This window comes from Podarcis tiliguerta (assembly GCF_965153285.1).
Source record: "Podarcis tiliguerta genome assembly, chromosome: 17".
In the NCBI taxonomy this organism is placed as follows: domain Eukaryota; kingdom Metazoa; phylum Chordata; class Lepidosauria; order Squamata; family Lacertidae; genus Podarcis; species Podarcis tiliguerta.
This window is the reverse complement of record NC_139550.1, coordinates 12,826,450-12,841,692: the sequence shown is the minus strand read 5'-3', so window position 1 is coordinate 12,841,692 and position 15,243 is coordinate 12,826,450. Positions and strand designations below refer to the sequence as shown.

The 15,243-nt window shown below is 44.7% G+C and overlaps 1 protein-coding gene and 1 long non-coding RNA gene across 11 annotated transcripts in view; one reads left to right on the top strand and one right to left on the bottom strand.

Annotated features, from left to right (window-relative positions):
- Positions 1-15,243, top strand: part of LOC310668040 — a 1,372,673-nt gene that overhangs the window by 162,117 nt on the left and 1,195,313 nt on the right. The window lies entirely within an intron of this gene.
- The window catches only part of ZNF462 (zinc finger protein 462), a 136,699-nt gene continuing 122,197 nt past the window's right edge, over positions 742-15,243 (bottom strand). For 7 of the 10 annotated variants that reach the window (XM_083419185.1, XM_083419181.1, XM_083419184.1 and 4 more), the window contains 4 exons: positions 13,237-13,373; positions 6,941-7,164; positions 5,051-5,183; positions 743-891 (listed from right to left, as the gene is read on the bottom strand). In XM_083419185.1, coding sequence (XP_083275311.1) covers positions 773-891; positions 5,051-5,183; positions 6,941-7,164; positions 13,237-13,373 — 613 coding nt within the window. In that variant the 3' untranslated portion in view covers positions 743-772. Of the gene's footprint in view, positions 892-5,050; positions 5,184-6,940; positions 7,165-13,236; positions 13,374-15,243 lie in introns of all 10 variants that reach the window. The other 3 variants (XM_083419188.1, XM_083419187.1, XM_083419180.1) reach the window with 1 other exon arrangement.

Below are 15,243 nucleotides of genomic sequence, written 5' to 3'. Positions count from 1 at the left end.
AGGAGGAGGCTACCTGGAGAATCAGAGGGCCTTGTCACCCTGACTAAACACTATTTTTCTATATTACTACTACTACTATCATTATTATTTAAATTTATAAACAACTTGCAACTAAACAGACAGACACTAAAACCAAGAGGTAAGAGAAATACATTAAAAACATCCTACCCCCTTCTAATGCTGATGTCAGTCAAGTCTCTCTGGGGAGGGCATTCCACAGACAGGAAGCCACTGCAGAAAAGGCCCTGTTTTCGTGTTGCTGCCCTCCGGACCTCTCACGGAGGCGGCACATGAAAAAGGGCCTCCAATGATGGTTGCAGGGCCCCATTTGGCTGACAACATGGGATGAAGTGGCTTCCAAATCATGGAAATTTACGCCACAGCCAATTTGTTACGCTTTAAGGGAAGGGTGGGGAAACTTTAGCCCTTCTGTTGTTAAGACTCCAACTCCCGATGACCACCAAGTTAGGCTGGGAGAGAAACCCGTGTCAAAAACCCAGGAGAGGTTCTGTCAGTCAGTGTAGAAAACACTGAACTAGATGGACCAGCAGACCGGCTTAGAATCACAGAATTGTAGAGTTGGAAAGGACATTGAGGATTGTCTAATCCAACTCCTTGCAATGCAGGAATATGCAGTTGTCCCATAGGGGGATTGAACCCGCAACCTTGGCATTATCAGCACTGCGCTCTAACCGACTGAGCTATCAGGCTGGTATACGGTGCCTTCCTATGTGCCAACCAATGTGTTAAAAGCAGAGAGACTTCGACCAACTTACATGCCGTGCCTCAGCACGTGCCGCTCCCACTCTGAGCCCTCTGCAAACGTCCGGCCACAAAATTCACAGGGGAAACGTTTTTCTGGTGGTCCATTCTCTGAGAACCTCATGGACCCTGGAAGAAAACAATACATATGTTAAGCTCATGTAAGAGTACTCCCATTTCTCTTAAGGAAGCAGAAAACAACGTTTCTCTGGAAGCCCAAGAGAATGTAAACAAGACCTCTTAAAAAAGGAATCTGAGATGAGAATGCCAGTATCCTAGACTAAGGCATGTGCAAATTTGGATTGAGTAAGGAAGATGGACACTCAACAGTGCTCATTTAGGCATATATGACGTGGCCAAACTAAGAAATAATAACATCTGACTAAAAGATTTTGCTTCATGTACAAACCTTCAGATTTATTCCCCCTCCCCACACCCAATGTAACTGATTAGTTATTCATCTCTTATTTTCACCTTCATTGTAAATTACCTTTCTCTTTAACACCCTTTAAAAGAATTATAGGAGCGAGGGCAAGATGTCAATTCCAGAGCTGAACTGCTTTAACTGTTACATGCTTGTCCCCAAGAAGCCCTTTGGTTATGTAAGGAGACTAAAGATCTCTTAACACAGAATTCTCAGCACTCCGAGAATGGCGTTGGACGTAACAGTGATGTGAATGCAAGTGTTCAGCACCCCTTGTTCCTTTACCTCGCTGTCTTGTACAGAACAGATCATTTTCCACCAGAAAGCTAATGCAGAGCTGAGAAAAAACTATTTCACCTCAAACGGAGATCCAGAGAATATGAGATACAGGCATTTCCCAAAAAAATCTCTTCACGCTGTTATAATGTCTGAAGCAGCTCTCACAAAAGTTTTGGTTTTGCCATAGGTTCTTTGGGGGGTTAGAATTAGTAAAAAGTGTAGTCTTAGAACTGGGTTTAACCTTCTCTTCCCCACCCACCAAAGGCGTCTTGTGGAAATATAGGCAACAGGCAATCTGAAAGGAAGGAGCAGCTTGCCAGCATTAGCTGCCTTGCTCACCAGACATTTACAATGCACTCCAGGCTCACTGAAACAAACGTACGTTTTGCCACCGGCTCCAATCAGACATGGACTGCAGCCATTCCTCCTATACAAAGGACGCCCCTTGTACAGGGTAAGACCCAACAAAGTGTTTTATTTAGTCTGGGTATGCCCTGCCAATCACAACTGGAGGCATGATCCAGCCAAAGCTTGAACACTCCAAGTCGCGTTGATTTTCCGCCGGAAAGAACAAATAATGTGCTCAGATCAATGCGACTGAGAAATGCTTAAGCTCTGGCTGGATCATGCCCCGCCAAATATAATTGAGAACTCCGGACACCTTGAAGGCACAGTAGACATTCCACACGGCTGAGACGCAGGCCCCCTGTGTGAACAAGAGCGACCCAGCCACCAAACAAAAGATGAAACGTTTTCTCACAAAATTAAGATGATCGCCACACAGGCCATTAAAAATAATTGCTTGGACTATCTCGCTTGATTCTTTTCACTGAAAATGAGATGGCGCCATCTGCTCCAAGCATTAATTCTTTAGTGGGGATTATCTTGAGCAAGAAAACAACAGAATGCCAATGCCTTTGCCTTCCCGGAGTCCTCTCAAAGTACATAATGAAAGAAATGGGGATTTTGCTTCATTTACTGCTGATCTCTGCTTGCCTCATTTCCACGTTTTATTATAATGTACACAGCTTATGAGCTAACTTAAGCCACTGAAAATCTCTCTCACACACATACACACAAGAGCCTGCCCTTATTTCTCTGGGCAGTTTGAGTGCAAAGAAGAGATATTGTCACTTTCTTCCCAAAAGCTTTTTCTCATGCATTGATTGTTAAAACCATCTATCAAGGAGTGTACATTACTTTAGTTGGGTTTTTTTTTTTCTCCTCTTGATGTTAAAAGCATCTTTTGCAGAATGCTGATCTTTATCCACATAAGTATCTCACAGTTTGGTCCTCAAACAGAATAAATTTGCCACAACATGAGGAAGGAAAAGGAGGGGAACTGTCTGCAGTTTTAATGAAAATCTGGTGCTGAAAATGAATTCATTCTGAGTGGGCATATTTGCATACATTTACTCTAATAAGCATGTATTAGACAATCGGCATAATTTGCCTTTCTTTGTCCTACTCTCTCCCTAATCCCGAATTTGTTTGTAGTGGGGGTCAGGTGTGAAAGGGCAACTGAAAATGTTAGTGGACACAAATAGTCATGGTTATAGCCTTTAGAGGACTGGAGTTCAACATTTTCCCCTCATCTGGTGGTTTAAGACTTTTCTTGTTGAAAATGTTGGGATGCAACATAACTTGCACTGTAGGCTGACATATCTGCATGGGAAGGGTGGAGAGGAGCCAAGAGTTTTCCTAGACTATCTTTCTTGTGCCAACTACTGATCTTCCTTCAATATTAGACTGATACTCTCAAGACTGCTGACCTCATTTCCTACTTCCTTCTCCCTCATCCTTAACCTTGAGAGAGGAGACATCTCTCCTGGCGAGAACAAACAGGAGGCACAACTCTTTATATCTCCACCTTTGTTAGATAGAACCAGGATCTTTCGTATGAAGTATGCATTTCCTTTAATAAGCTTAGCTTTCTTGTTTTGCAAACTCAAGAGTCTCGATGTAATTATATCCAGTGTAAAGTGTGCTTCTCCAACAGTGTTTCAGTGGTCAACTGAACTTCCAAGCTATGTTTTATTAACTCCAAACACCAACAGTTTGGATGCCTCTTGGGTCCCTCAAAGACTTCTGACAGACCTTCAGCTGTCACCCTGGTCCAGCAACCCCACTGACTCTTAGCTGCACAGCTCTCTCAAAGACACACACTCTTCCCAATATGACTTTTTAGCGCCAGCCAGTGATTTTTAGCTCTGGGCTTCTCATAGGCCTTCCAAACCATTAAGCCTCAATGTCCTCTGCCTGGCTCCAGCTTCCAGCTCTTTCTTCTTCTGCCCTCTTCTTCAACATATTCTCTGACACAGTAAAGCTCTACTTGACACACGACTGATGGAATCTCCTCTGACTTCTGGAGTTTGAGACCAGCCTTTTATTTCCAAACAGGGTCTCTCTCTAGCCAGTCACTTCATATGTTGGTGGAATCCCCTCTACCCATTCCTCAGGCCATGTTGACTCTTGTCCAATGGGATGAGGCAAATGCCCATGGATTCACCGCTAAAACCCACCAGTTTTCATTCCATTGTGTCTGTATATATATTACAGAAGCTTCACTGCTAGAACTACATTTTGACAGAATGCAACTGCCATTTAAACAGCCCAGCCACCTTTGTACCAATTCTCATACCCAGCCCAGTTGATGCAAACAGATAATCATTTTTGCAGTAACACCAAGGCAAGTAAAATGATGGATGCCTGGCTGTGCTGGTGCTTAGATAGTTGGTGCTGGCATTGCAGTACAAATATACAATTATATAATGTATACAACTTTCCGGTTGTGCATTAGCCATGATCTAGCCATCTTCATATTAGTTGGAAATCTGAATTAGGTGAAGAGATTATGAACTAAAACTATAATAAAGGTGAATGATCGACTATTCATTTCATATGGACATTGCAAAAAAACACCCCCAAACCACTCAACAGCTATTATGAACTTTTTGCTTGTGCACCAATTGTTTCTCCATTATCTGGCAGCTGATTGAATATTTTCTGGAGACACGGAGTGGCCATTCTAAAGCATCCGGGAAATACATTGGCTAGACAATGGCCTGGTTCACACAAAACACAAAGCCATGGCTTGCTTAACCTGTGGCTTAAGAAACAAGGCAAACCTGAGTTGTCCCGTGGGTAATCAAATAACCTATGACTTGTTTCTCCAAAGCTTTGTTTTCCCCCTAAAATGCCTTCTGTAACTTAGGGTGCTCCTGAGCGTAGTCGCCAAACAAATCATGGTTAAAGAAGGGCATGCATGTCAAGTCAAGATTACAACGAACCAAGGTTCACAGGCCATCCACAAGTCATGCCTTCAGACCATGGTTTGCTAGATGTGAACAAACCATAGTTAAGCCTTTGGGCACAGTTTGCACATAACCCAAAGTAATGATCCAATAAGCTTATGCTTAGTGTTATATGTGAACCAGGCCAATCTCTCTCTCCCTCTCTCTTCTTTAGCATTGGTGTGTCTTGGTTCATGGGGGGAAATGCAGGTGAGATTTAAAAATGTTGCTTTTTGAGGGTAGCCAGTCCCAGCAATGTGCTTGGTATCAGAGACAAGACAATTATACTAACCTCTCGCTTCACTATTGGGGCTCATCTCCTCTTCCTTTTCTTCTTCATCGCTGCTGGAACTCTCCTCTTTTTCCTTCATTTGTTCCAACTGATCTAAGTTAACCCGTCCAACCAGCTCAAAATTGCGACTCACCTTTGGGGGAAGAAAACAATGTCGCGTAATCTCATCTATTACGATTTCCCGGTCTACACACTGTGCATGCCTCAGATTTCCCCATATATCAACATTCTTTCACACAACAGGGGCTCTCAAAATGTTTTGACAATAAATAATTCCCACGTGAGCAAAGCAATGGTTCGAGACATACCAAAGAGAGATGGCTTTTTGCTGTCAGGGCTCACTTTGGTTTCTGTCTTTGGAGATGGTGGCAAGCCCACAAGAACCCAAAAGCATACAAGAGCTGGAAGGGGCACTACCAAAAGCCACGTAAGAAGAAGAGGTAGAAGGAGGAAAGCACTGATTTGAGTTCTATAGGGCAGAGCAAGAATGGGGCATGTGCCTTGGCATTCCTTCTCCAGCAGGGAAGAAGGGCTCAATGACAGGCTTACATCTTCCCAGAAGTGATTTTTAAAATGCATCTATACTATGCATGATGAAGAGGATTCCTGGGTGGTGACTCCTATTGATGACTTCCATCCCGATATGACTGTAGCCTAGCATCGGGTTGGTGGCTAGCTGCTCCCGCAGTCATAAAGGGTGAGATCTTGTAAGTTTTGGATTCTTTACACCTGTGGGATAATGCTAGCTCTCAAAAAAGGGCTGGAGGGCAGCAGGAGTTATAGGGAAGAGAAGCAGGGGAGGGCATCCTTAAGCATGGCTAGCCATCCGAAAAGGATTAATTGGTAGAGGATGGGGTAAAGGATCCCTGGATGGTTAAGCCCAGTCAAAGGCGACTATGGGGTACGGTATTCATCTCCACTTTCAGGCCGAGGGAGCCGGCGTTTCGGGTCATGTGGCCAGCATGAATAAACCGCTTCTGGCACAGCGGGACACCATGACGAGTGCCGGAGCACATGGAAATGCTGTTTCCCTTCCTGCCACAGTGGTACCTATTTATCTACTCGTGCTGGTATGCTTTTGAACTGCTAGGTTGGCGGGAGCTGGGACAGAGCAACGGGAGCTCACCCCATTGTGGGGATTCGAACCGCCGTCCTTCCAATTGGCAAGCCCAAGAGGCTCAGTGGTTTAGACCACAGCGCCACCTGCTCCCTGTCAATTGGTGGAGGGTGGAAGAAGAGGTAAAGCACAACTCCTCGCGACTCCCCAAACTTTTAAAATGAGAAGGACGCATGCTGTTAATTTGATACTATATCATCACAGCAGAGCCACACATGAATAAGGTACATATTCAGCCAATTGCAAAACAGCTTCTGCATCAATTCATGTACGTATTCTCACAATAATAACTGCTGTATTGTTAGTGGAAATGCTTTGCCATGAACACGCAAGCTATATGTTTGCCCTCCAGCCAAATTGTTGTGAATCCTTTGGGTTAGGTGGGTGCTGAGAGAACACTATTAAAATAAGCTTGAGCTAGGGCGGTGAAAATGTAATGCCGTCCATCTCAAACTGCGGAAAATGGAAGAACCACAACAACACGTGCATTCTTGAAGGTGCTGTGTGTCCACAAACCGGAGGAGGAGGGGAATAGAATAGAATGGCTGGAACCCTGAATGAGAGTATATTGCTGCAGGTTCCACTTGCAATGGCCGATAACCACGGACAGATTTGTCTTATCAGGAAGCTAGTGGTTAGCACTGTTTCCTACAGCAGTGAAGTGCACAACTGTGTTGCAGAAACATTTCTTTAAGAAGGTGTTGGACCACCTGTCGCTGTGTCTGCTGCATAGCATGTTCACCCATGGGCGCAGATGGTGCCCCAAAACTCACCTTATGCTCATCTCGAAGGTGGACATCCAGTTCGTCCGTGTGCTTGGTCTCATAGTAGCAGAGTTGGCATTTGTAAGGTCTCAGCTCATTGTGCTTCTCTATGTGCTGCTGTAGGCTTTCGTCGCTGGAGCACGTGAAGGTACACTTGTCGCAGCGGAAAACGATTCCCTGCAAATATTTGGACAGCTTGGAACGGCACACTTCTATGGGAACCACTCGCTCTTCTAGTGGGGCGAAAAGAAATGGTAGAAGTTCTATTACTAAGTTTTCTCTGGTTCCCTGAAGGCAACTCACATAACAGCCCCTTCATCGCCATTCTGCCATTCCCCCAAAATTTAATTTCGAACACCTCAATTTGTTTCTCTGGCGCTTTCGATATGGACGTGACTTCTGCAAATGAATGAGAATCAGAAGAATCTTTATTTGCACCAGCCCCTGGCCATAGCAATAAAATAAAATAAAAGGCAGATAGAGGGGAAAACTTAACTATACAAAATACATTTTGGAGCTCTACATCAATAGTTCTGTAACTGTCTTCTCATTTCATTTTCATCATGGACCATGTCAAACAGGGACACAGTTCTTATCTGCAAGTATACTTAAGTTATTTAACTTTAACTTGTTCCTGAGACTTACAGCTGATAGAACTGTGAATATCACATTAAAATAACACCAACAGTCCCCTCCCCGCCTCCCAAAAGCTTAACCTTAATCACCAAAAGCCAGGCTCAACTGGTTTGTTTGTTTTTTATTCCACAACGTTTATATACCACTTGACAATAATAAAAGCTGAAAGCTGTTCTAAAATATGTAGAAAAACAACAACCTAAAACAATAATTAAGAAACAGGAAACAACTATTTAAAACATTCAAAAAAACCATCTAAACTAAACTAAAAAGTTTGGCAAATTTGTGGAGGTTGGATGTGGTTCCATAATTTGGGGCGGGGGGGAGAGGTGGTATAAGACAAAAAAAGGATTAACTGGTAAACGTAGCTTGACTTGAAAGTTGTTAAAGGAGAATATTGAGGGCTCCCTGGACTTGAAAGCTGACATTCTCCAACACAGGAATTTTAAAGGGCGACTCTAGCATGAAATGTCTGAACGCGCTAGTAATGAAATTTCATTCTATTCATTTGGGTTTGAATAGAGAGAATGGCTTTCTGTCCCCCTTACACATACCAATTTACTTAACCACCAGTTTCTGCTGCTGTGAACAATCTCCGGGCTTATTCTGCATAAAATTTAAAGTCGAATTCAATTGTCACAGGCTGTAATTTTTTTTTTTCCATTTTGTTGCTATTTGACCCCACTGTACTGCACGCCCCGCCCCCACTTTTCTGGGGCAGCTAGGCATTCTTTTAAAAAATTACTTAAAAATGTAAAGTCACTGCTCCCAGAATGCCTTGCTCTGAGGAAGGACCTCCATGTAGAGGAAAAGTAACAGGCATGGAGAATGAGGCACAGAGACCTCCCTGAGGGGCATCAATTTGCCACCCTCTTCCTCTGAGGAAATTGTCTCATTTTGCCTAACTGGTGGGCTGGCCCTGGCTACATTGAAGTCTAAAAACTTTATTTTGGAACAAGATTTTGCGGTCTAGAGCCCACATAATCGGTCGCATTAATCTGCAGCAGAGTTGGAAGGGACCCTGAGGATCATCTAGTCCAACCCCCTGCAATGCAGGAATACGCAGTTGTCCCATACGGGGATCGAACCTGCAACCTTGGCGTTATCAGCACCGTGCTCTAACCCAGCCTTTCTCAACCTGTGGGTCCCCAGATGTTATTGAACTACAACTCCCATCACCCCTAGCTAGCAAGGCCAGAGCTCAGGGATGATGGGAGTTGTAGTCCAACAACATCTGGGGACCCACAGGTTGAGAACCACTGCCATGGGTAGGCAAACTAAGGCCCAGGGGCCGGATCTGACCCAATCGCCTTCTAAATCCGGCCCGTGGACTGTCCGGGAATCAGCTTGTTTTTACATGAGTAGAATGTGTCCTTTTATTAAAAAATGCATCTCTGGGTTATTTGTGGGGCTTAGGAATTCATTCACTCATTTATTTTTTCAAAATATAGTCCACCCCCCCCCCCAAGGTCTGAGGGACAGTGGACCGGCCCCCTGCTGAAATAGTCTGTTGACCTCTGATGTCTAACCAACTGAGCCAAGGCCAGAATGCATGCTGGCTCAATCCTTGACTTACCCACTCCCCCCAGGCAAAGAACTAACTGTGTGATTTAGGGCACCACAGTTATGGGCCTTGACATGCGGCATGCGCACAGCATGATGTGTTTTCTATGCAGGGCTAAGGAGCGGCGCTTACTCCTTCTCCACACAAATTGCAGAGCTACCCCAGTAAAGATTTGATTTGGGTAAAAATCATACAAGTTGCCCTTCATGGACAACCACAGTTTAAACCACAGAATTCTTTAGCGATAGTTAAATATGCGGCCATTCCAAATTACAATTTCTGAATGTCTTGCGCTTGTGAATTTCATTTGTGTGGGTGGGGGAAATCAACCTAGATAAACAGGAATCCTGTAACAAAGCAATAGCTACATGCACATCTGATCACGGTGGAAGTTATTATACTAACCCGCCCCTTTGAAAAGTTGTTCTGCTCAGTGACTTATTTTTCCTGGAATGCAAATGTAGCTGGTTCTCACAACGCCACAATTTTCCTTCTGCTGAGTAGTGTAAAACAGTAACTGCACTTAGAGAAAAAATTAAAGGCCTCGGGCATATTGTTCATGGTAAGACTGCATTCGGCACTGGGGAAAACTGTCAGGGCATCTCTTCAAAGGCAGCACGGGAATGCCTTAATAGAAGATAGCGGCTGCAAATTGCATTATCTGGAAAAGCTCTGGCTGGGCATAGATTTGCATTTTCACGGCTCAGAGAATAGGAGTGCCAAAAGGGTTCAGGAGGTTAGGCTGTTGGGGAACTCAAGTGCATTTGTGAGCCAGAAAAGCTATTCCTTGCTGCCAGGGTGCCCATGCGACACCCTGTTCCTGTTCTTTAAAAATCCCTCCTTAAAGCCTGACAGAGTACATAGAGAGCCCCAGCTCCCTCTGTTCCCATATAAGGTAAATTAAAACTGCAACTTAGGATGGTGTTCAAGTAAGCGACAAAGCACTCTCCGCGGCAGATTGATAACATCCTGAAGGAAAAACACATTCCTCCTTTTTTTCTTTTTTAAAAAGCCCTATTCCTTGCACCAAACAACCCAATACTCTGGCTGTAAATTGCCTCAGTCGCTTATTAGGCCTTAAAGGTAAAGGTAAAGGGACCCCTGACCATTAGGTCCAGTCACGGACGTCTGTGGGGTTGCGGTGCTCATCTCGCTTTATTGGCCGAGAGAGCTGGCGTACAGCTTCCGGGTCATGTGGCCAGAATGACTAAGCCGCTTCTGGCAAACCAGAGCAGTTCACGGAAACGTCATTTACCTTCCCGCCGGAGTGGTACCTATTTATCTACTTGCACTTGAAGTGCTTTCGAACTGCTAGGTTGGCAGGAGCAGGGATCGAGCAACAGGAGCTCACCCCATGGCTGGGATTCGAACCGCCGACCTTTCTGATCAGCAAGCCCTAGGCTCTGTGGTTTAACCCACAGCGCCACCTGCGTCCCTTATTAGGCCTTATCTGTGGTTTAATGAAACCTGGTGTGCATTCTACATTTGAGTAGAACCAACTCCACTGCCGTCTATTTAAATGAAAGTTTCTCATATCCTTTTGAGACTATAGGGTGTCTGCATGAAGGCACAAGGGACATACCTACTTTGGGACCTCTACTTACCACCATAATCTGTAAGGAGAAGCAGTAAACAGCAGTAAGAAGCAAGAAGTTGATTGGATCCCTTCGGAACTTGAAATATGGGTACCCCCAACAAAAATTTAAAATTCGGCTGTGTAATTTGGAATTTATGTAATTTGGTTTGATTTGATGTGATTGGTCGGTTAATAAAAAATTATTCTTAAAAAATAAAAAGAAAAGAAAAGAAAGAAAGCAAACAACAGGGGAAAGTCCTTCAGGAGAAAGACTGTACGGCACAAAAGGTCATAGTATTCTAACCCCTAAACATTAATATGAGGATATATGGCCATGACCCTGGCATAAAGACCGTGTAATGCTAATGAAACATTACAGTCCACAGCACAAATGGAACCATTCACGGCATCACACAGTTGATTCCTTGAACAGCCCTTTGGATACTTGACGAAAGGCGATTAAGGAGCAAGAGAGAATAAATAAATAAGCTAGACTCTCATGACCACGTTAAAAGGCTAACTTATTTTTAATAGGGCTAAGCTGGTTATCTGAGGGGGCAGGGAGGTTTTCCTCTGGGACTCACAGGCTTCCAACTAATTTGGATTTCTCTGTTGGAATGATAGCTTTGGTTCACTTTATTATTATTATTATTTTAAAGCACAAAATTGTGTTTTTTGCCACCTAGGAAAGCCTTTCTTTTCTTCCCTTTTGAACGGACGTGAAGTCAGATAAAAGACTCTCAACACCTGCTTTCAGCTTCCACTCAAGGGATTAGGCAACCCACGTACCGTTCCTCCAAAACGGGCACGCCTGTGCGCTTCTCCCAGAGAGGCAAGTGGCTGCTTAATGAGAGGGTCACCTCGGGGTGGAGAAATCAGCACAGAGGTTCAGCGGGTTAAAATGTGACCTTGCCACTTCTTTCACGAAGGCTATGAAAAACGACTTAGCAGAATATGCACTGCTAGTTCACTTTCAACCAAAAAAAAAAGGCAGTAAAGGTGCTAATTTCATTTAACAGCTTTAGTTTTCATCCATGTTTTTTGGACTCAAAAAAAATAAAAATAAAAAGCAGCACATTCCAGAAACAGCTGAAACACCTCAAAAAAACAAAACGAAGAACTCAGAAAGAACCAGGAGCTCAGCTGAACCACTTAGGCACTCCAGAAAGTATGAAACAAAATTAAACACTAGGTCTAGAAGCCTCTCTAGACATGCCTCCCCCCAGCCACCGAAAAAAAAAAACACCTTTAAAAGTATTGTAAAACAGATAACCGTTCCAACATGCCCTAGAGGTCAACAGGCTCTGGCAGTCTGGCGCTGTTACTCCCTCAGAGGTTAAGCTCAACACTAGAAGCCATTGTTAGCATTCACTGAGGTGTCTCTGTTACACGCATCTCGAATCCCGGGGAGATTTTTGCTGTGGGGTTTTCTGTTTTTGTTTTTTTCGTTGGAGGGCCATCTGTGAAAGTCGTTGGCCTGCCTTTTCTGCCCAGCCGGAAAATAACCGAGTTCGAGTCTTCTTGCCTACCCTGCTCAGAAGCAAAGAGAAGCAGCGACTTGCAAAGGAGTCGCCATGTGCGCGCCAGCATGAAGAGAACCCTAAACAAAAGATTTCCTCCCGGAGAGATGGCACACACAGCTCTCATTATCTCACCACCAATATCCTGCTGGGAGATGCTGCTCAGCCTGTGATCAGGCAGAATGCCACCCCAACACATGGGCATGGTTGTCGATAGCCAACAGACCATCTCTAAGCATCAAGTGTGATAACTATGGGCAGGAATCCCAGCCTGAAGAGTCCAAACAGCTGTCTCTTCCGAGCTTATAATTCGGCAGCCAACAGAATCTGAAATTCCTCTTTAGATTTCTTAAAAGCAAAAGCAGGGAGAGGAGAGAGAAAAACCACAGCAAGCTAAGTTTTGGTTTTTTTTGCAGTTCTGTGCTGGAACACCAGGTGAAGCTTGATGCCCGGCACAGAAGAAGAGGAGTTTGGATTTGATATCCCGCTTTATCAGTACCTGAAAGAGTCTCAAAGCGGCTAACATTCTCCTTTCCCTTCCTCCCCCACAACAAACACTCTGTGAGGTGAGTGGGGCTGAGAGACTTCAAAGAAGTGTAACTAGCCCAAGGTCACCCAGCAGCTGCATGTGGAGGAGCGGAGACGCGAACCCGGTTCCCCAGATTACGAGTCTACTGCTCTTAACCACTATACCACACTACACCACACTGGCAATTCCAGAGGTGGAATTGATGCATACATTACGGATGCGCACATGTTATCATGAACATTTAATCAGAAGCGCACATGTAGTAAACAAGAAAGTTCTAAGAACAGCGAAACAACCCCTTGCATCTTCCCTGTTCATTTTGTTTTGTTTCCTTTTAACTACCAGGATGCTGAAGACAAAACAACTGATGATGAATTATCACCATCCTCTTTCCGGGGTACTGGGCTTTCCAATGAGCAATAGGAGCGATTAGTACAGATCCACGTTGGCCACTGGTACATTCCTGTGGGGTGCCTTTACCTCTATGAAGGACGATATGGTCAATCATGTTCCGTTTATATTTGGTGTGGTACAGACAGAGAGGACAGCGGAGATCTTTGGGTCCTTCTTCAGGAACTGCTGAATGCCCAGCTTCCACGTGCATAGTAAAAGCAGATCTAGAAACACAGGAGTAGTGGAAAGGCTCAAAACAGAGTGCTGTTGGGTAATGTTGGGGTTGTTTTTTTCACCCACATTATTTCACTATTATTTCATAAAAGCAATAGTTATCAAAACTTGGCATGCCGTGCTTCCAAAAGCTAAGAAAGAATAGGTTTGTGCATTCCCAAGGCTGGTGCTGATTTGGCATTGGTTGACCTCTTAAATGTGGTTCGAAGAATGGTTGTGGGCCACTGGTTCACAAGTTCCCTCTCCCTCTTTTCCTCACGTGAGTCCCATGTAATTATGGTCAACCGTTGCATCAGCACCCATGTTAACTTTGATTAAGGATTCCTTTTAACCAGTATTTGAAGCCATGCTTAAGAGGTCAACCAAGGTTACGTCTGCACCAAACCCGAACTGTAGCTACAATAATAATAAAAAGGAGCCAACAGGCTGATCAGGTTTACTTTGGTCCCAGACATGAAACCCAGAGAAGCGCTGGAAAGGAAACAAGGTGGAGATGCATGGCCCATGAGAAGCAGTCTAGGAAGCCAAAGAAATAACTCCCAAAGTGGGAAACTACTCAAGGAGCTCACAGTACCAATCCACCAATGCAACTAGGGATGGTATATCCAAGCCCCAGTACTTGGGATAGAAGTGGAAGTAGAGTCATACTTTGAATCATGGCCCAATTCAGTTACACATTTAAACTGGGGGTCTCCTCTACGAACTGCTCATCATTCCACGGGGACTGCAGCTTCAGAAGTAGAGAACTCTGGTTCCAGTGCCAGAGCTTCATTACAGAGCTTCCCCAAAAATATGGTAAAGGGACACCTGACCATTAGGTCCAGTCGTGACCGACTCTGGGATTGCGGCGCTCATCTCGCTTTATTAGCCGAGGGAGCCAGCGTACAGCTTCTGGGTCATGTGGCCAGCATGACTAAGCCGCTTCTGGCAAACCAGAGCAGCGCACGGCAACGCCATTTACCTTCCCGCCGGAGCGGTACCTATTTATCTACTTGCACTTTGACGTGCTTTCAAACTGCTAGGTTGGCAGGAGCAGGGACCGAATGACAGGAGCTCACCCCGTTGCGGGGATTCGAACTGCCAACCTTCTGATCCTAGGCTCTGTGGCTTAACCCACAGCGCCACCCACGTCCCCCAAAAATATGGTACCAACATGCAAAATAGTTGCACAATCGCATTCTTAAATTCCGAAGGACAAACCTATACAGTGGAGCCTTGGGTAACGCTGCCTCCAGCTTATGTCACCCTCGGCTTGCGACCGGTGCAAACCCGGAAGTACTGGAACAGGTTACTTCTGGGTTTGCGCGGAAGCACTAAACCGTGTCTGCGCATGCGCAGAAGCGCTAAATTGTGCCATGCACAGATGCGGCACTTTGGGTCGGGTTGTTTTTGGGTTGCGGCCTCTGGAATGGATCCCTGATGTAACCCGAGGTCCCGCTGTACTAATGCCCTGCTTCTCCTAGTTACAAGAAGCAAAACATTACACATGGCAACCCCAGTTCCAGTTTTGTGAGAAGCCTTCCATGCAGTTTCTGTGAAAACTTTTGAGTAAAATCAACTTCAGTGATTCACAGTTAGGAGAATGAAGGTTTTGCTGACTGCAGAACACTACACAGTCAATAGGAATTCACTATTGCTTCCCCTAGGCTGGTTTCTAAATTCCTCTAGCTTCAGGGCAAATGTCAACCTCTAACTAAAGGAAATAAGGGGAAAGAGGCAGTGGGAAGATTCGTGTCAGGAGAGTCTGCCTTGCACCTTCACTCAAAGCAGAAAATACAGATGGCAGTGAAGGCTACTTCCCAGGTTATTTCTAAACGAGGCAGGTGCATTCTCTGGAGTCACCAACTTATGTTTTTAGAG